This window comes from Squalius cephalus, assembly GCF_949319135.1.
Source record: "Squalius cephalus genome assembly, chromosome: 6".
In the NCBI taxonomy this organism is placed as follows: Eukaryota; Metazoa; Chordata; class Actinopteri; order Cypriniformes; family Leuciscidae; genus Squalius; species Squalius cephalus.
Window position 1 is genome coordinate 44152257 of NC_137127.1, and position 22343 is coordinate 44174599.

The 22343-nt window shown below is 40.0% G+C and overlaps 4 protein-coding genes across 7 annotated transcripts in view; 3 read left to right on the forward strand and 1 right to left on the reverse strand.

The window, feature by feature from the left end:
• sptbn4b (spectrin, beta, non-erythrocytic 4b) overlaps window positions 1-2631 on the reverse strand; it is an 88406-nt gene extending 85775 nt beyond the window's left edge. For all 4 annotated transcript variants that reach the window (XM_079874321.1, XM_079874320.1, XM_079874319.1 and 1 more), the window contains exon 1: window positions 2280-2631. The gene's annotated coding sequence lies outside the window, so the exon portion shown is untranslated. The remainder of the gene's footprint in view (window positions 1-2279) is intronic.
• The window catches only part of lbhl (LBH regulator of WNT signaling pathway, like), a 489980-nt gene that overhangs the window by 71806 nt on the left and 395831 nt on the right, over window positions 1-22343 (forward strand). The window lies entirely within an intron of this gene.
• blvrb (biliverdin reductase B) lies at window positions 11539-16661 on the forward strand. The gene is made up of 5 exons (XM_079874774.1): window positions 11539-11771; window positions 13217-13378; window positions 15347-15436; window positions 15543-15674; window positions 16010-16661. Exons 1-5 carry the CDS (start codon window positions 11687-11689, stop codon window positions 16162-16164), a joined length of 624 nt encoding a protein of 207 aa, XP_079730900.1. The 5' UTR covers window positions 11539-11686; the 3' UTR covers window positions 16165-16661.
• Window positions 16791-20402, forward strand: sertad3 (SERTA domain containing 3). Its single transcript, XM_079874775.1, has 2 exons — window positions 16791-16959; window positions 18857-20402. The coding sequence occupies exon 2, from the start codon at window positions 18865-18867 to the stop codon at window positions 19690-19692; it is 828 nt and encodes a 275-aa protein (XP_079730901.1). The 5' UTR covers window positions 16791-16959; window positions 18857-18864; the 3' UTR covers window positions 19693-20402.

The window sequence follows — 22343 nt, forward strand, 5'->3', positions numbered from 1 at the left end:
TACTCACAGGTCGAACATTTGTTGTTACAACATCCATTGCTAATAAAGCTAGCCTTCAATCTCGTCACTCTGAAAAACACATATACGCCTACACCTCTTATTTAAAAAAAAAAATGCATTTGCATCAAACCAACTGGATTTAGAAGTATAAAAACAGTCTAAGCAAAGTTGTGCATCAACTAATTTATATCAAATAACTATTTGAAATTCACAGACAAAACAAACATATAACATATAATGACATGTATGTATATATGTCCTGACACTTGGTTTCATATAACTGAGATATTGTGCCTTTAGACAGTCCAAAAGTACAAATAATAATGTAAAAATTGTATTTGTAAAACTATTGATTATTAATTTAATATATGCATTTTTTATTGTCATAATTCTTTGCATTATTTTATATTTTCATTAACCAGTTTCCACTAATCATAAAACATTATTATTGCTTTTATAATTCCATTTATTTCACCTATACTGTTTGTGCAGAATTTAAAGGCCTGCTGAAGTGCCTCGAAACTCACAGGCTGCATCCGAAATCGCATACTTCCTTACTATATAGTAGGCAAGAAAAGAGTATGTGACAAAAGAAGTATGTCCGAATTCACAGTACTCATAAAACAGTAGGTCAAAACTACCTGGATGAACAAGCCTACTTCTTCCGGTGAGATTCTGAAGTGTGCATATGGACACTTTACTCTCCCATGAGGCCACAGGAGAGGATTTATGAATGGCAGTGAAGCGACGCAACTGACCCTGGTAGGTCATGTGATAAGGGCAACAAGGTGAATGTAGTACATTCAAATTACATTCATACTATATAGAACATACTTTTTTAATGGCCGTGGAGTAATTACTTATTCAAAATAAGTACCTACTCAAGAGAAATATGTGATTTTGGACGCATCTATTGCCACTGAAACAGGAAGACAGGGCGGGGCATATCGAACAGCTCCTTTTTTTAAATAGCCAATGGCGTTTAGTTTATATCACAGCTCGGCCAGAGCTGTTGAGTTCAGTAAAGCCGCAGTTTCCTCATTGGACCGGAGCAGACTCTGTGCACTAACGCGTGACACTAACGTGAAACCAGACTTCATTCACCCCAATGTAAAGCATATTTACACTGTCTGAATCATTCCCTATAGTGCACTATGTGCACATTCACCATTTAGAAGATAGTAAATGTGTGAAGAGTGACCGATTTTAGCTGCAGCTTCAGCGTCTATTTATAATGTAGGGGGCGGAGCTTCAGATTCCAGAGAGCATTTGATTGGATAGAAAATCTAATGAGAAGCTGAAGTGCAGAGCGATGTCATCAAAATCATTTATCCATATTGGCAGAAGTGAGAGACTGTACGTTTTGAAAGCTTATATCTCCTAAATGTGAATTTTGTCATTGTTTTGGAGCACATAGCTTATAGATAACAGTACATACCAAAAGCCCAATTTTGATTTCATGGGGACTTTCACAATCTGTATGAATTGACCTTTTAGTGGCATGTGCTGCTTTGGGTGCAGCTTCTGTGCCTCCTTTGCAGTCTGAATATACAGTACATCCAATACAACCAGGAGCAATGCATGGTCAATGCAGGCACCAGCATAACCTACTGTTTGCATTTAACCTTAATATGACTCAAATGTCCTGCCCCTCAGATAGTAACTAATACCACTGTAAATCACCTCAGACTCTTCCTTGTATATGCTGCAGAACAGGTCATGCATGACAGCAAGTGTTTCATGTTTTACACTGATAGTACACTGCTGCTAATTCCGGACACACAGGAGCTGTAGGTGCAGCTTTAACATGGATGATGTATTTCTTTAATGCCTTTACCGCATTGTTGACCAATATTCCCATCACCGTTAACACCCAGCGCAGTTTATTCGCATCACCTTACATATCTAATGTTCATTCCGCCTATTTAACGTTTTCTTCCATTCAGGCCTGACACTTTATTTGAGCTTACAAGCAACTTTCCTCAGTGTGGTCCAATGTGCAGTGTGTTGGAAAATGCAGCACCGTGCAAATATAAATACCAGGCCTTTCTTAAACACAAAACAAACGCAGCTGACATTTAAAATAAGCACTCCACCACTGACACTCGACAGTGAAATATCGGCTCAAGACACGGCCCAGAAATGACTGCAGTGTGTGTCCAGCGCAGGCCGGTCGCTGCATTCACCATACAGGAATCAACGGACGTTACAACAATGTAGGCTATGTGTGAATCACTGTTCTCCAGTACACACACATATGCGATTCAATGCGTCCTTACCTGCACACCCACTCCTAAGGATGAATGATTATTCCACAGATCAATGCAGTAAGATGCTTCTCATGCGGTGTATGAATAATCCCGGATGGCTTCAGCGCTGTGTCTTTTCTCTGGCATACTTCAGTCAGGTACTCGGCGCGCGGATGCGATGAGAAGGGGATGCGTGGCGCAAAACGACACTCGGTACATTCGATGACACCGGTCAGTACGCGGCTTCTTCAAGGGTGATGTCACGCGCATCACATTCAAAATGTGTCTGAGGCCAGATCTGCTTGCTCGGTCAGATCGCCGGTGTGCTCGGATATCCCGTGCACCGGATACACGCGCTCTCTCTCTCTCTCTCTCTCTCTCTCTCTCTCTCTCTCTCTGCGCTCTCAATAACGCGGAGGATACAGCAGTGATGGGGAAGCCACGCGTGCGCGCGCGCATACACACACACAGAGAGAGACACACACACACACATTGAGAGGCACTTATCTTTGTGAGGACTTCCCATAGCCTTCTTTTGCCATTAAATTAAGCCTATTACTATTATAGACTAGCACTCTTCTGAAAATATCGGTCTACAATTATATGAACTAGCCTAATGTGGTGTGCTGGGTTATACTGGTTTCACTGGCTAGATAAAAAAAAGTGCCCCAAAATCCCTCTAAAATTAGCCCATGGACTTTGATATATATGCAATTTCATAATTTTCCAGAAACTTGGTTAAAGCTTAGTGTTGGATGCACTGATCGAGCATTTATGGTGAACTAAAATATACTTTAATGTAATTTTTATGTATTTAAACACATTTGCTATCAAATTATATTTGTATATATTTGGAATATTTAGAAACATAGTCATGAAAGTCTAATTTTACACCTTTTATTCCATTAATATTATAATATTTGAAAGAACAGGTTTTTAAACATAGGCTACTTTTAAAATTTTAAGTAGCCCTTGGCGTAGCCTACACACTACAAGTGCACATTTGATACAATTAAGCACACTTTTTCTTTTTTTTTTTACAAGGATCAGTCATCTTGACATGTGGTCCTCTGTTTTATCATACTTTATTATGGGGTAAATAGTAGGCTACTATATTTAAGGTATGAAGCAGATTCTAGTTCGGTAGGCTATATTAATATATCATATCAACATATTAATCAAATAGCCTATGACTATGAACTGTATATAGAAGAACCAAAACATGATTTTTAACCCTGATTTGTAAAGCCATCCTCTCTACAATGTTGATGGTACAAAGGAGCAATTGACTTTACTCTCCTTAAACCACTAGATGGCACAAACATTCACCTTTTCTTAAAGGGTTAGTTCAACAAAAAATTTAAATTCTGTCATTAATTGGCTTGCTCACCCTCATGTCATTCCAAACCCCTAAATATTTTTTTTTTTAAAAAGTTCATAAAGAGATTGTAAAGCGAATCCATTTGAGCGGTTTAGTCCAAATTTTCTGAAGAGACACGATCCCTTTACCAGTATATGATGAACAGATTGAATTTAGACTTTTGTTCACAAATAAACATTCATCAATGCACACATCAGTTGTGGTAAATGAAATTTCAAGCATGTTCTCTTGACGTGCGAGAACCAATGAGGTTCATTCTCCTGTTACGCAGCAGTTTGAGCTTCCACAAGAACCAATGAGGTTCATTCTCGTCAGGCAGGTTCAGTTGAGCTTCTGTTGATGTTCGCTGATCAATGTTATTGAAATGTCAATAAAAGCCTAAATTAAATCTGTTCATCATATAAAGTGGTTGTGTCTCTTCAGAAATTTGTGACTAAACCGCTCAATTCATATGGATTAGTTGATCAATCTCTTGATGAACTTTTTGAAGCATCAAAGTGTCAGTTGTTGACAGAAAGTTCTCAGATTTCATCAAAAATTTCTTCATTTGTGTTCTGAAGATGTAGTAGGGAGGTTAAGCCCAAAAAATAGGCCTTTTACTTCAAGTCATGATGCAAAGGTCGTCTTTGGTATGGAAGTACCTTAGGGTCATACAAATAAATTTATCCTAAGACACAAGTGAGATCACACTTTGTATCAGAAATAAACAGGTTTTTTAAAAAATGGCCGCCAATGCGCCGAAAATACTCTAGAGCCCATATCTTTGCTTCTGTTATCACTATAATGACAAATTTGGTGTCAAAGTGTACATTTTTGGGGTCAAGGAATCCAATAAAATTGGTTTCAAGTTTAAAAAAACAAAATTTTTCCCCATACCATGACAATTGGGGGTAAATATGCACATTTCACATAAAAATTGTGTCATCAGAGTGACTTTACTTATCTTTTCCTTCAAAAACTTAAATTTTGTATTTAAGCAGTGCAGCTACTTCTGTACATTACATTTGTCCTAAGTAGCATGAGATTTCGACCAGTCAGGAGTAGCCTATAGCAAATCAGTTCCTGCAACAACACATCCCATCTGCACCAGGAGCTGTGACAGCTGTTGAAGGTCAGAGGTGACAGGTTAACACTTTGAGGTTCGTATGACTTCCTCATTAAATAGAAAAATGCTTTTAATGTTAGATAACTAGTAACTAGCTAGCTAGTAACTAGTTAGCTTCATTATAACTAGGTCGCTAGTAACTAGTTAGCTTCATCATAACTAGCTAGTGACTAGTTAGCGTCATTTTTATTGAAGCAAGCACATAGCCTACATGTTGCTAGCTAGTTAGTTAGCTTCATTATTTGATATTTTTTTACTTTTGCGAATGCTTGTTAATGCTCATATTATCTCTCTTATGATGTTAAAGCAACTTCATTTCTTTTTTCAGATTAGCCATAATGGAATGCCGTGACTGGAGTTTATGCTTCCTATGTCAGTCCGCCCTAAAGATTGAAAAAACATTAAACCGAGGACCGTGACGTCGCACGGTATGGCGCAGCCGGGGCCCCACCCTGGAGCCAGGCCCGGGGTTGGGGCTCGTATGCGAACGCCTGGTGGCCGGGCCTCCCCCCACGGGGTCCGGCCGGGCTCAACCCGAAGGAGCGACGTGGGGCCGCCTTCCCGTGGGCTCACCACCTGCAGGAGGGACCGTAAGAGGTCAGTGCTGAGAGGATCGGGCGGCAGTCGAAGGTGGGGGCCTCGACAACCTGATCTCTGGACACGGAAGCTAGCTCTAGGGACGTGGAACGTCACCTCGCTGGCGGGGAAGGAGCCTGAGATTGTGCGTGAGGTTCCGACTAGAGATAGTCGGGATCACCTCTACGCACGGCTTGGGCTCTGGAACCGCACTCCTCGAGAGAGGATGGACTCTTCACCACTCTGGAGTTGCCCATGGTGAGAGGTGGCGGGCTGGTGTGGGTTTGCTTATAGCCCCCCAGCTCAGCCGCCATGTGTTGGAGTTCACCCCGGTGAACGAAAGGGTCGTTTCCCTGCGCCTTCGGGTCGGGGATAGGTCTCTCACTGTCGTGTGTGCCTACGGGCCAAACGGCAGTGCAGCGTACCCGGCCTTCTTGGGGTCTCTGGGAGGGGTGCTGGAAAGTGCTCCAACTGGGGACTCCGTCGTTCTACTGGGGGACTTCAATGCCCACGTAGGCAGTGGCAGTGACACCTGGAGGGGCGTGATTGGGAGGAACGGCCCCCCTGATCTGAACCCGAGCGGTGTTCAGTTATTGGACTTCTGTGCTAGTTACAGCTTGTCCATAACGAACACCATGTTCAAGCATAAGGGTGTCCATCAGTGCACGTGGCACCAGGACACCCTAGGCCGTAGGTCGATGATCGACTTTGTGGTCGTTTCATCTGACCTGCGGCCGTATGTCTTGGACACTCGGGTAAAGAGAGGGGTGGAGCTGTCAACTGATCACCACCTGGTGGTGAGTTGGATCCGATGGCGGGGGAGGAAGCTGGACAGACTCGGCAGACCCAAGCGTACTGTGAGGGTCTGCTGGGAACGTTTGACCGAGTCTCCTGTCAGAGAGATCTTCAACTCCCACCTCCGGTGGAGCTTCGACCGGATCCCGAGGGAGGTTGGAGATATTGAGTCCGAGTGGACCATGTTCTCCACCTCCATTGTCGAAGCGGCCGCTCGGAGCTGTGGCCGTAAGGTCTCCGGTGCCTGTCGAGGCGGCAATCCCCGAACCCGGTGGTGGACACCGGAAGTAAGGGATGCCGTCAAGCTGAAGAAGGAGTCCTATCGGGCCTGGTTGGCTTGCGGGACTCCCAGTGCATGTTGGACTCCGGCAGGGCTGCCCTTTGTCGCCGGTTCTGTTCATAATTTTTATGGACAGAATTTCTAGGCGCAGCCAGGGGCCGGAGGGTGTCAGGGTTGGTGACAACACGATTTCGTCTCTGCTCTTTGCAGATGATGTTGTCATGTTGGCCTCATCAAACCAGGAACTTCAGCATGCACTGGGACGGTTTGCAGCCGAGTGTGAAGCGGCTGGGATGAGAATCAACACCTCCAAATCCGAGGCCGGAAAAGGGTGGCTTGCCCACTTCAGGTTGGTGGAGAGTTCCTGCCTCAAGTGGAGGAGTTTAAGTATCTTGGGGTTTTGTTCACGAGTGAGGGAAGGATGGAACGGGAGATTGACAGACGGATCGGTGCAGCTTTTGCAGTAATTTGCGGTCAGTTCCGGATGCCTCCTGGACGCCTTCCCGGGAAGACCTAGGACAGACTATGGAGACACTATGTCTCCCGGCTGGCCTGGGAACACCTCGGTGTCCCCCCGGAAGAGCTGGAGGAAGTGTCTAGGGAGAGGGAAGTCTGGGCATCTCTGCTTAGACTGCTGCCCCCGCGACCCGGCCCCGGATAAGCGGAAGAAGATGGATGGATGGATAGATCCCTCTTCATCATTAAAACTGAGAAACAATCCTGAAAGATTGCAATCATGTTACAAAGAAGCTTTAGATAACATCCAGGAGCTGAAGGCATTAGGGGATCTGCCTGAGTTTATAGTGGACATTAGTGGTGGTAGTCAGGATGTAGTTCAGCTGATGATTCAAAATCCTATGGTGTGGCACAAAAGCTGCAGAAATGCGATTGATAAACAAAAAGTTGAGAGAGCAAGAAAAAGAAAAAAGCATGAAGAGTCTGTGAGTCCAGTAAAAACATGGCGCATGAGTGACAAGTCCACCACACTCGCTTTACCCAGACCCTCAACATCATCATGTGAACCATTTGATAAACTGTGTCTCTTCTGTGGTGAAGTGGGCAAAAAAAAGGAACTGAGGAGGGCTGCCACCCTTGGCTTGGATAGAAAAGTGAAAGAATGTGCTCAGGTGGTGGGTGACAGGCATCTATTGGCTGAACTAGCTGCTGGTGACATGGTTTCTATTAATGCTGTTTATCATCGTGCATGCCTGACTAGGCTCTATAGAAAAGCAGAAACTGTTGGATGTGACTCAACTGAAAGTAATGCAACTCAGGTCATCAGAGCACATGTTCTCAATGAGTTGCTCGAATACATCGAGGACTATCGTTGCTCAGGGGAATCACTGGCAATGTCTGACTTGACAGCCCTCTATGACGAGCGCATTGCTGATCTTGGATTTCCAAACATCAAATGCAACACCACACGCCTTCGGAAGGATATTGAACGCCTGATTCCTGACATCAGATCAGTATAAATAAATCGTGTCTGGTCCGTTGTATTTGATGATGACCTGAGCAAAGCTGTTGCTAACATGAAAAACAACACTTCTACCGATGTCTCCATCATCTTCAAAGCAGCCAAAATCCTCCGGCAAGAGTATCTCCCCATGAAGCATGCTTTTACAGGTGCCTTCTCAACTTCCTGTGAAGCTGATTCTATCCCTCCCATGCTGAGATCGTTCTTACACATGCTTCTTGATGGATCAGGTATTGATCAGCCACCTCCTGGACCTGAGAAGTTCCAGGCTGCAACATCCATTGGGCAGCAAATAATTTTCAACTCTGTAAGATGCAGATCCAAGAAACATGGCAATGTTCCTCGTCACATAAGAGAGAGGGAAACACCAGCTTCGCTATATCTGGCAATGAAACTACACCAGCAAAGTGGTAGTAGATATCTGGTGGAGGCCATGCATAAAAGAGGAATGTGTGTCATATGACTACTTGAAAACATTTAGCATAGATATAGCGAATTCAGTGATCAGTCACTAGGAGCAGATTGGTGTCGTGGTCCCACCTCAGGCAGTCCACTGAATAAAACGGCCGATTTTGTCAAATAGGGTGTCAAATTTCGTTCAACCTACCCTCCATTAGATGGCAGACATGTCATACTTCATCCCCGACTCAAAAAAACGTCATGCTTCTATACAAAATCTTCGAGCTAGAGTGCATTGAATCAGTGCGAACAAAAGCGGAGCTAGTGTGCGAGTGAGCCATTTTATCAGAGCAATATTGTCAACGTCAGCGAGTATTTGCATTAGATTATTATTATTATTATTATTATTATTATCTAATGGCATCAATAAAGCTTACCCGCAATGAAGTGTTGGGTCTTCTATTCGTGGACCCTGATTCTGAAGGGGAATATCTGCCTGATTCTGAAAGTGAAAGTATAGCCCTACACCAAGCACAAACGGTGAATCCTTTGCCCAATTTAGATGGTCCTTTACCCAATGTCAGTGGTGGGAACAATGTTTCTCGGGGTCGGAGTGTTCATCGCGAAGTTAGCAGGCGTGTTAGTGTTGTGGGGAACGAGGCGGGATATTTTTACCGTGTGTGCCTCTCCACAATCGCGGCGACAGTATTGTGGTGGAGACTTTGTTTGTCTAATGCCACTGGGTATGTTAGACGAGGTCAAAGTATTCATAGGACAGTTAGGGGGCAACATGGAGGCAGGGTGGGGAGTCGCAATGACAATGACAGTAGTCCGAGCTGTGCACACTCGGCGTGCGCGCGAGGCAGATTTGGCCGCGCTGCTCGCAGCAGGAGCAGAGACGGTGTGACACAGGGCAGAGGGGCTATTATGCATAGTCTATCACAAGCTGATGGGAATGCCGGCTTTTGAGTACTTGGCCAATGAGGATGATTTACTATATGTAGTAAATAGAAAATCTCTACAGCAAAAGGCCAACCGCTACTTGCATTCGGTTTGTTTCTACCATTTATTAGTAATGATTTACACAGTTTGTTTACTACTTACTATTTACCTGAGCATTCAGTATTGTGCAATATAGCATACAGAAGGTGAGGGACATTTTGGGGGGAAAGAAGTGCTGCATTTGATCATTTTATCATTTAAACGTGACTTTTCATGAAAATTCTATAATCCAAGATGGCCGCCACCATAATGACGTCATAATATGCAAATTAGATGGGAAAATGTAATCCCTACATAAACTTTGGGTCATCCTTAATATTTCTCTAATTTACAGAAAGTCTCTATCTTTTATCACTTTTAAGATATAGCCTTTTGAAATTAAGATGTCAAAATCGAGCATTTTAGGAAAAAACCTCTGGCGCCGAAACACTGTGTGTTTGGCATGTGTTTTTTAATAAAAAATTGCATACTTCACCTCCAATTGTCATGGTAAGGACAACATTATTGTTTTTTAGTCTTGGAACCTATTTTATTGGACTCCTTGACCCCAAAAATGTACACGTTGATACCAAATTTGTCATTATAGCTATAACAGAAGCAAAGATATGGGCCTCTCAAGTATGGTCGGCGGCCATTTTTAAAAAATGTGCGTATATAAGATACAAAATGTGATCTCACGTGTGTCTTAGGATAAATTTATTTCTATGGCCCTAAGGTACTTCCATACCAAAGGGGACCTTTGCATCATGACTTGAAGTCAAAAGTCACTTAACCTCCCTACTAATGAACGAAAGTCTTACAGGTTTGGAACGACATGAGGGAGAGTAGGGGGGCGCGGGGCACAACGTAACGCGGGGCTAGTTGTAACACACTTGTTTTAAATACTTCCACACATGCTAGGATGACGAAACTTGGTGTATTTACTAGTTGCCATATCAACACTATATAGAGAAAAAATTGCGCCAAAAATTTTATTTTTTTGGAAGATATCCATAGACATTTATTAAACCATAGCAAAAGTACATTTCTTACTTAAGTTAATTTTTCATCTCTATTTTTTTGTGTTTATTTAAAATTAGACAAATCTGATATTATTTTAATCTCCAATATGTTATTTAACAGTACTTTAAATCCCAGTTGTGCAGGTGGGGCATGTTGTAACACTGCGTTACAATGTGCCCCTATTAGAAATATGCTATTATATTCTATACTTTTATTAATTTTATTGAGATAAAGACTGAGAGTCAATGTTCAGAAATGACTAATTATTTATTTGTTTTGAATTATGTTGTATAGCTGTGTTTTCCTGTGTTCGTAGTCAAAACTCAAAAATGAGTTTATATTTAATTATTAAAAAGTGCCATTATTTTATATGAAAGAGTTTTTTAATTGTATTTTATTTAGAAAATATTTTAGTTTGTCTTGTATATTTTTTTTTATTAGATCAGATAACATTTTAAGCTGTCATATGTCATGTTACAATGTGCCCCTCACATGTTACAATGTACCCCACCTATGGGGCATGTTGTCACATTTCACTTCCATTCTTTCGGGGTATATCCAGAAAAAAGTATGTACTGTATTAATAAAACAAAACCACATAATTGTACTAGACATGTGGGAAATTAATGTGGGAAAAAATAAATACTCTGAACCATAAGTAGATTTACACAAACTGAGAAAGTCAAAAAGCGTTACTTTGTGCCCCGCTCTCCCCTAATTAATGATAGAATATTCATTTTTGGGTGAACACTCTTTAAGGTGCGCCTTAGCCCCGTTGTAGGCTACCCTATACATTGTAATTTACTAACCCATCCTTGATTAGACAGTATGAACAGTAGGAACAAGACAACACAAAATGATGCTAATCTAGCTAGTTATAAATTATCGTATTAAAGAAGTGTGAAAAGTCCAAAAAACACTACATTTAATGACTGATTATAAATAACCCATTATATTCTGAAAGGTAGTCAAAATACGAAGTCATATTTTAGTGAGCTATTTAGAAGTCATTTCACCTTTAAAAACGTTTTAAGGGGAGCTCGATTCAGTTATAGGCGTGTGTTACATCAGAGATGGTTTGGTTACATTCATTCACCCACCCACCGACAAGTCCCGCCCTTAACCTGCTCATTCTTTGCTATGATTGGTTTGCGCTAGTTACGAGCATTCAACGATTGGACAGATCAGAAGTCATTTATGTAGCCGTAGAAACAACAGCAAACAGAGATCAAATCAAGGGCGTGGCTTATCAGAATTCTAGTGGGGACAAAAAACGCCCCTTTAGTTCTACTGACAGCACTGACATAACATTCAAGATCAGGATTTCAGCTAGACATAGTGCTAGTGCCTGAGCGTGGGGTTATACAGTAAAATCTCTGTTTCCAAGTGGAATCGACCAAGAGCCTTTCTACTCGCCGATATGTCTGATGCTATAAAAAATGTGGCAATATTCGGCTGCACGGGGATGACGGGGTTAGCGACCTTACCTATCGCAGTGACCGCAGGTAAACACACAATGACTTCTGGGACAGCTGATATTTTAAACTTCTCCTGTGCTTCACAATATTTCAGTGCAGCAGCTGTCTTTGACCTAGCAAAGACCTTGTAAAACAGAAACTGTTGTGTCGAAAGTTGAATTTAATAATGAAAATGAAATGAAAATGTGAATGAAAACAGGATTAACATAGTCTTTATGAGTTGTATGTTAACAACCTGCAATTTCTATGGATTGGCATTTCGTTGTTAAAATTATATATTTGTTTTGCTCCCACTTCATGCATTGAGATCACGAGACTTTTGCGAAACTTCTTAGTCATGCATAATAACTAATCTGCTGAGTCACAAGAGTATGCATTTTAAAGATAAGCATAAGTTACACCTTCTTGTCTGTTTTTATCTGGACATTGCAGAGGTCAGAATCCGTTTGCCTCCACTTTAGCTGGATTATTGTCATTTTTGTTTAGAGTAAATAACTATAGATGAAAATATAAAAAAATTTTTTTTGCCAAAATAGTGGTCAATTTGTGTTTCTTTTTAAACAAATTTTCAGTGAACACAGTGAAAATATGATAATCTCAATTTCATGAGTGGTTTTTAAAATAATTATTGATATTATGGCTTTACTTAGCTTGATTCACAAAATTTGATTGATAGCTGGGGAATCTTATGCACTGTAAACATTTTAAAGTTGTCTCAACTAATTATTATTTAGTAACTAAGTTAGTTCCACAGAATTTTTATGTTCAATCAATTTCTCTCTTCAAAGTGTTGCTTCAATTGTTATTTTTTTAGTTGGCCCAAACTTGACTCCAAATTAAAAACGTATGTTTGCTCAACTAGTTTCATAGTTCATTCAACTAAAATGTTTTAGTTGGCCCAAACTTGACTCCAAATAAAAAAAAGTATGTTTGCTCAACTAGTTTTATAGTCCATTCAACTAAAATGTTTTAGTTGGCCCAAACTTGACTCCAAATTTAAAAAAGTATGTTTGCTCAACTAGTTTTATAGTCCATTCAACTAAAATGTTTTAGTTGGCCCAAACTTGACTCCAAATTTTAAAAAGTATGTTTGCTCATCTAGTTTTATAGTTCATTCAACTAAAATGTTTTAGTTGGCCCAAACTTGACTCCAAATTAAAAAAAGTATGTTTGCTCAACTAGTTTTATAGTCCATTCAACTAAAATGTTTTAGATGGCCCAAACTTGACTCCAAATAAAAAAAAATGTTTGCTCAACTAGTTTTATAGTCCATTCAACTAAAATGTTTTAGTTGGCCCAAACTTGACTCCAAATTTTAAAAAGTATGTTTGCTCAACTAGTTTTATAGTTCATTCAACTAAAATGTTTTAATCAGGATTCAATATTTTGGCATAATCATCCTGACCAAACAGCCATCTTGCATGATCTATTTTGCCGATTCTTCTCACGTCTTCAATTATTTGCGGTCCCAGGTTACAGTGTGACTGTGCTGGTGAGAGACGCTGCAAGGCTTCCTTCAGACCACAAGGCCTCCAGAGTGGTAGTGGGAGATGTTCTGAACAAAGAAGATGTGAAGAAGACCCTGGAGGGTCAGGATGCAGTCATCATCATTCTGGGGACAAGAAATGATCTCAGTGAGTTTACTTAACCTAAAAAGAAATGCACTTAGTAATGTAGCTATTTTTGTCCTTATATACACACCAGTACAAGATATAAATTAATTTTACTCAAAATTTTAAGTAACGTCAGCTTGAAAACCCTATTGTATTTAAGTAATTCGATTTAATTTAGGGTGTGTTCACACTTGTAGTGCGGTTCGCTTGGTTCGTTTGGTCCAGACCAAAAAAATGAGTCCTGGTCTACTTAGCATTCACACTGGCATTGTAACACCGAACCTAAAGGCATCGGGTTATGTTCACAACCTGATTGGTCGATTTTTATTATGTACTGTATATTTTGCAACAGACCTTACCGAACATCCAAAACAACACTCAAAAAATTTAAATAAGCAAAAGTATCACTATTGTTTAATATTTTTGTCACAACTTAATTTAATTGTGTTCAATCAACCTAATATATTTAAAACTGAAGTTTACTTACTTAATTTGTGTGAAAACTACATTAATCATTTTTGTTGACAACTAACTGGGCAGTGGATCTGTAGTTCCCAGCATGCTTTGCAAGGGACTGCATTAGGCGGCGCTCACATATCGCGCATAAAAACGCGTCGAAAACGCTAGGCGCGCCGCGTTCTCCTTTTTCCAAAGCGCTCGAGGTGGTTGCGCTTCGGAGGCGTCTGTCGTTGCTAAGCTTGGTTCTTGTCACGTGACCTGCGGTGCGCTTGCGGCATTCTGAAAAGTTGAGATGTTTTTATCTCGATGCGGCGCGGACGCGCTTGGAAAAAACGAGCGCGTCGCACCGCGACCGCGTCGCTTCCATTATGAGCGCGCATACCGCGCGGCTACATTTGAAATAACGAACTTGCGCGCGCAAAAGACGCGATATGTGAGCAGGCCCTTAGGAGGGTAAATTTAGGGATTAAAGTGTTAATTTATGTATTTTTCTGTAAATGGAAAGATGTTGTTAGTTAATGTTAATGTTTAATATTCAGTTATGTAAGAAACTTAGAGGACTTTCTGTAATGTTTTTGAATTTTGTGGTTACCATTATGCAGAAGAGTGGCGACTGTGTTTAGTTTAGGGCTGTGGGCACTCAGTATACACTATACATGCATTAAACCTCTTTCGCAGATCTGCATAAGTAATATTCAATATTACTCTGTAAAAAGTGGTTTTAATTTAATTGAACACTAGTATCTTCTATCATTGGAAGAAACTGTAGAGTCAAACTAGCTGAAATTATAATGTTGGCGATTTTAGGCAGGGCAAAAATTAAATGTAGTCGACCCGACAAAACTTTATCTAGCAGGAATGACTAAATGAATTTAAGTTCATACAACAAGATTACAACAAATCATTTCAAACAAATTAGATTTTGTTGGAAAAATGTAAATCATTTTCGTGGAAAAGTTTTCAACAGCTTATTTTTTTGAGTGAATGCTGTGTGCTGGGCTAAATGCGCTCGTTGTGTGTGCGTAGCTACATATGATGGTATTTTGACCAGCTGAGAACTCGTGAAGAGCTTATAAAATGTGTAAAGGAGTCAAAACAGCGACAGGAATCCCTCCGTCACACACAAACGAAGATCTGCTGCTGGGAGACGCGGTTCTGATGCCTGTACTGAACCGTAATGGGCAACATCATCGTGACTATGATGAGAAAAAACAGGTGTGCTTGAGCATTCTGTCCTTTTTAGGGTCGCATCTTGTCACATCATGTCCCTTGTTGCGTTCATATATCATTCGAACCGCACCAGAGTTTGTTTGGAAGTGGACCGAGACCCATCTTTTCAGGAGTCTTGTTTAGTGCGCTCCAGGGTTCAGATGGCAGCGCTCACACATGTTCAAATGAAACGCACTAACAAAGCAATCACAGCAGGGTTCGTTTTAATCGAATTAAAACATGCCAAGTGTGAACAAACCCTTTAGAGTAAAAAAAGTAGGACGGGTGAACTAAACTTGTTCTATGAAATTTTGTTTGCTGGTCCCACAACAATGATGTCTGAGGGAACACGGAACATTCTGGAGGTCATGAAAGCTCGTGGAATCCGCAAAGTTGTGGCATGCATGTCAGGTATCAATGTCTGAGGTGTTTCAATCCATATTTCTCCTTCATTAGTGTGTAAGTGCATACTTGCATATGAAGAATTTGTCATCGCTCTCTCTTTCTCTTTTCACAGCGTTCCTCCTGTGGGATCGTGCCAGAGTTCCTCCTCGTCTGGTGCCGGTCACTGAAGATCATGACAGAATGTACACTGTCCTGAAGCAGTCAGGACTGGACTATATAGCAGTCATGCCTCCACATATTGCTGGTAATTAGCATTAAGTGACCCACATCCCTAAAATATGAATTTCAGTTAAGTCATGAAACTCTAGATGGCGCAGGCTGATAGGTCCTTACATGAAATGTTGCAAGAAAATCACATCATTGCCACAAGGCACAAGCTGATTGGCTTCTGCTGATCCTGCAGCCAATGAGATTGCTTTCTCAACATTTAAATAGTCTGATTCATTGTTTGTTCATTGTCCTGTCATGATTGAATTGTGTTTAGAATTGCTGTTTTGGTTATTTATATGTTGCTGCCAGGACCTTCAACACCAACAGTTGATCAAGAAATACTTTGATTAATATTTGTTGTCTTTCCAGATGACAAGCCTCTGACAGAAAAATACACCGTGACTGAGAACATGTTAAAAGGAAGAGTCATCTCCAAATATGACCTGGGCCATTTCTTTGTCAAGTGCCTTTCCACTTCTGAATGGGATGGAAAGACAGTCGGAGTTAGTGGAGAATATAGTTAATCTACTCAAGGCTTTGTTTAAGTGCACTCAGTAATTCTAGTGTATTTTGCACTGTCCAAAATGACTTTATTTTTGAGAGGCTGTTCACTGCAGAGAACTTGACATCCAGCTCCCCCTCTCTGGATGTAATGGGTGGAGCTTGAAAGTCTCTTTCCCTAAATAGTTAAGTCAAGCTCCACCCATTATGTCCAGAGAGGGGGAGCTGGACATCATTTGGCTCTGCAGTGAGTAACATATGTTAACTGAGAATGATTTTTGATTCTGATTGTTTTTTTTTTTCATGAACACATGAAAGAAACATGCTGCAAAGCTTTAGTTAATCATCGTTTAGAAATGTATTTTGTACTTACTGAAAAACAGATGGTTGGATGGAAAAATTACTCTCTGTTTTGTTTTGCCTAAAACATTGAATTAAAATCCAGGTTATGTAATGTGCCTACTAATAATGTCGATTTTTTTTATTTTCTGTTTTTAAAATAAAGATTTTCGTGCTAGTTTTTCTTGTTACTTATGTGTATTATTATGTGGCGAAAAAAGTCTTTTTTAGGTGTTTGTACCTTTAAGAACTTGTAAGTACTTACCATAGATAGACTGGTACTTATACAACTACAATACCCAGCATTCCTGACTCCGGCGTGACGTCAGAACTGATTGAATCACTGGCGGGACAAAAAAATTCCAGCAGAGCAAACGAGTCCGACTCTTCGGCAGCGTTATACAGTTTATAGGGGTCAAATTACTGTATAAACTTACAATAGTTACATCGAGTTTGGAGTTGGTTTACATACTTTACAGGTGAGTTTAACGTGATACAGACAGTAATAATGGATAGTTACCATGCTAAGCTAGCACTGATTTCTGCTTACACAAACTTCTGGAAACGGGCAGATGTAACTGTTAACGTTAGTGATTATGCCTAAGTTAGTTTATTTTTTCTAACTTATTAAGTTACTTTTTATATACAATTCAGGATTAAAAACGATTATTGGGTTATCGCAAAATATCGAAATACAGTTCGAAAGAAGTCTAATGAAGTTAAACATGATACGTTTACGTTACATTCTTTTTCTTTTCTTTTTTTAAACATGATACATTATGTCCGGAAGTTTAGGTGCGTTTTAGGTAATTGTATTAAATTGTATTAAATATTATAGGTCAAAATGACCCCCCACCCACCCACAAATTTTTCTCTTGGCACAAAATCATCTCAACTCTTTATTATTGTAATTTTATCTGAATTTTCAACATTCGTGTGTTTTAGTCAGTCAAAACAGTCAAATCTAATTTTGTGCCTGTGGAAAATGGTGGTCTGTGACATTATGTTGAATATCAAAGTTTTTGTGTGTGTGAATTTGTTAATGAAGGATTTGTAGTCACCTTGTTTTTTTTTAGATTTGTGGATTTATTTTTATTTCCTGATATTATTATATTATTAACTGGCACAGAAGGCCCCAAGTGGCATGTTGTTAATACTGTTAGGTTATTATTTTTTTAATTGATTTCTTATTATAATTCATGGGGTTGTTTTTGAAAAATTCCATGAGTTAGATGTTCATTTCATACATCATTGCTATTCATTAAAACCTATAGGCTAATTGAGTAAAAATCGTTCAATTAGAATTCACAATTCATTATATATTATATTATTTTATTAATTTAAATATGGGCAATTAAATATTTATATATATACCTGTAAGTAAGTTATAGAAAAAAATGACCTTTTATATTAATCTTTTTTACTCCGTCAATTAAATTGCCAAAACACAATTTTAAATAAAATAGTTAATTCAGTATTTTATGTCAATGATATCAAAAGTCTGTATACTGTATAAGTGGGGTTCAGCTTCTCCCCAGTATTATTTTTAATATAATTTAGATACTATTATAGATTTTTTTCTGTTTTAACTTGAATGTTTTTGTAATTCTGGTGTGTTTTTGTCATTTTTAATAGTTTTTTTATTAGTTCTATTTCAGTTTTTTGTAATTGTAGTACATCTAGTTAAACTAAATGAAAGTTAAACTAAATTAAAGAGAAGTGTTGCTTTGGCAACTTGCTGAAATAAAATGAGTTTAACTTTTGTATATTTTGATTTCAGTTAAAAAAATTTTTTTTTTGCTAAAATAGAAAAAAGTTATTTATTTATTTCTCTTTATAACACATTATCTGATGTATCATCATCCAACCTGCACATGCTAAACCTGTATCTAAATATGTTACAGTTTAAAAGTAAATGCACGTTGTTCATAAAGGGATAGTTCACCCAAAAATGAAAATTCTGTCATCATTTACTCTCCCTCAAGTTGTTCCAAACCTGTATGACTTTCTTTCTTCTACTGAACACAAAAGAAGATATTTTGAAGAAAGTCGGTAACCAAACGACTGATGGACCCCATTGACTTCCATAGTAGGAAAAAAAAAAAATACTATGGATGTCAATGGGGTCCAGCAACTGTTTAATTACCAACCTTCTTTAAAATATCTTCTTTTGTGTTTAGCAGAAGAAAGAAAGTCATACAGGTTTGGAACAACTTGAGGGAGAGTAAATGATGACAGAATTTTCATTTTTGGGTGAACTATCCCTTTAAGCAGGGCATTTTACTCTACAGTACAAAGTGTCTATTTAGTATTGATGTTGGAGCTAGAGCGGTCTTATATTTGCACTATAAACTCAAACTCGCTGTTGTTTTGCAGAGTGTGAAATGGTGGCCAAAGGACAGAAGCGTAAGCTCGTCCAGCGGGAGGTGGAGGGAAGAGGAGGAGCGTGGGAGAATCAGCTGCAGTCTGTGCTGGACATCTCCATGGAGAAGTTCCACCGTGACCAGGCCCTCGTGGAGCCCAGCTTATTACGCTCGGTTCTGATCAACAACACACTGCGGCAGGTCCAGTCCGAGGTCCGGGCGCAGGTAGAGTCTCTCTCCCCTGTAAAAATTCCCACTAAATCACAAACTCACTCCGGGTTGGAGCCCGATTTTCCCAGCGGGTCTCCTTCGACAGAGCATAATGCTCCTCTGTTCTCGCTGAATGATGAAAATATGGAGGAGGATGTCATGGCCTGGACTTCAGAGGAGGATTTCTCTTTATCTTCAGCCATCTCTGTTATTCTCAAAGATCTAGATACAGTCATAGATGCGGGTCAAGGGCCTTGTGCGCCTCCTCGGGCTCCGCTCGGCTCTGTAGAGAATCTAACAGGAGATGCCAGGCTCACGCAGTCGAGTTCGAGGACTGAAAGAACGTCCAACATGGTGCCGTCCATCAAATCAGAGGTGGCGTGTCTCGGTTGTCCTCAGGATGTAGCTTTAGATAAACTTCTCCTGGACATCGACGCGTCTGTGTTTGAACCGGAGGCGAATCTTCTGCAAGGTTTCTCCGTCACGGCCGACGATCTAGTGAAGTATCTACCATCCCTGTCCAAATCTCCATCAGCATCCTCTTCCTCATCTTTAGACTCTCATGGTCCGGCCACATGGGAAATCCAGGAGATCGAGCATGTTATGGACATCCTAATGCGAACGTACCCGCAAAGCTGATCATGATATCATGTTTCTGATGTTGAAGTAATAGCTGGAGTTATTTGCTAAAAACAGTTTTTAGAGGTGTAACTGAAGACATTTCCATTGAAATAGCACAAGGGATTGAATAAGACTGTTCTCTACCGGATTATGATTTGCTACCTCATGTTTGCCAGCTTGTCGTAGTTGATTTCAATGTCAGCTGATAGTTCATAGCAGTCATTAGTCCTCTTGATGAAATATAGATATGCATATCTCTAGTTCTGTTGTGAGAAATGAAAAGTTTCATTCCTGAACGTGTCAAAGTCCAGATGACTTTTAAACCGTTGTTTTGAAGTCCTTACAAATGTCTCTCTCTCTAGATATATTTTTTACTTTTAGAAATGATATTGTTCTCAAAGAGATGCACTTTCCATTAAGTCAAATCCCTAAATTTTAGAATGGATGCTTTGATATGTCGTTCTGTCCTGAAGATTGGATTTAGATGGACTAAGGTCATTAAAATATGAGATTGTGTATATTTTTTACTTTAAAGATATTATAATATGCAGTAATTGTCTTACATGAGCATTATGAATATACTGGTGCTGTTTCAGCAGACAAAACATGTAGTTGCCTATGCAAAATATTTCCTGTTGACAGTATGACATTATAATGTGAATGTTATCTCTCTTTGTATTCTATTGTTATACGTCAAATAAAGTGGAACTTGGTGACATCAGGTGGCTAAATGAGGAAGTATGTTCATGAATGTGAATCACAAGAGTGAAATGCCCTTTTGAACCAAATGCCATGCAGATGACTTCATATTTTAATGAGAATAATGACTTCATGTATGAAAGGCGTTTAGACAAACTTGCTTAACCATCCATACCATTTTCAAGCCATAACAAGTCTACAGGAAAAGGATTAGCCTTTAGAGTCTATGTGAAATATATTAGTGGTGGAAAAGTTACAGATTTAAAAAACAATCTTGAAAATACATTTTGATAAAAAACAATTTTTTTTTTGCTTTATTTCATATATCACTATTAGAATTGCTATTATAAGTCTTAGGCAAAAACATGAACAAGAACTACATGTGTGAGATGAAGGAAACTTGTTTATTCTGTTTATAGGAGAGATAAGGTTTTTTTTTTTTTAGATTGAGCAAACATATCTACCAACTGTCATGTTTATTACAGCTGCTTTCGAAACCTACAGGGGTTGGCCAATACAACTCAAAATCATGGTTTCAGACCACATTAGTTTATTAGTATGGTGTAGGGCCTCCTTTTGCGGCCAATTCAGAATCAATTCGTCTTGGGAATGACAGATATAAGTCCTTCACGGTGGATTAGAAGGATTTTGAGCCATTCCTCTCCCAGAACAGTGGTACTATATGATGCTGGTGGAGGAAAACACTTCCTGACTCACTCCTCCAAAAATACCCCAAAGTGTCTCGATAATATTCAGATCTGGTGACTGAAGGCCATGGGAGATGTGCAACTTCACTTTCATGATCATCAAACCATTGTCACAAGTCTTTCTGTGTGTATTGGTGCATTTATCATGCTGATACACGGCTCCAGCTTCAGGGTGTTCAATGTTTGAACCATTAGGTGCACATGGTCCTCCAGAATGGTTTGGTAGTCCTTGGCAGTGGCGTCCATCAAGCACAGTAGGGAACGCCATGATTTTGCAGCTCAAACCATCACTGATCCAGCCCTGTGCTTCATTCTGGGAACAAAACAGTCTGAGTGTTCAGTTTCTTTGGTGTTTCTCCATACTGTTAGCCTGGGAAAACCCAGACAACTTCCGGCAAATTCAGATTTGCTCGAGAAGTAGTCTGGCAAAGAGCTCATTCAAGCCCATTTCCATGGCCTGGAAATCGCGGCACCAATCAGAAACGTTGAGGCGGGCTTTACACGATGACGATCGCTCTGATTGGTTTTAGGTCTATCCAATTGCGCCCAGAGGCATTTGAGCGACGTCCGTTCAACTTTTAAATGCATTATTATATTCAAATTGCAAACACATGAGGACAGTCTCCATGAAAGACCCACTGGCAGATGAACGTGCTACTACATTTCTCTCCGAAACGGGAGGAAATTAAAATAGATTTAATAGAGGATTTTAACTGTGACACGATGATTGACAGGGCAGTTTAAGTGACAGGATGCACGCGACAGATCCGTCCGATAAAGATGACGAAGTAGTATGTCCCAAAGCTTGCCTACTTTTTTGCTACACATTCAAAAGTAAATACCTTTTCTTCACAAAAAGAGTACATACTTTTATGGCGTAGTGTAACTTAGGCGAATTGGGACGCAGCATATGGGTTTACATGATGACGATCGCTCTGATTGGTTTTAGGTCTATCCAACTGCGCCCAGAGGAATTTGAGCGACGTCCGTTGGTGACGCCTCTTTGGAAATGATTTGTCTATGGAGCTTTGCCAGACCATAACTCAGTTACTACTGAGAATGGTCTGGTTTTAACCAGGCTACCATACTGTAACTCCCACGATTGTGGGAAAGACAGTGAAGGTGGACTCATCAGAGAGCAATACATGTTTCACGTTGTGTCCACAGCCCAAGATTTGCACTGTTGGCAACAATGAAACCAACTGTTGGCATTGGCACGAGTGACCAATTGTTGACAGCTGAAAACCCATCTCTTCCATGAGC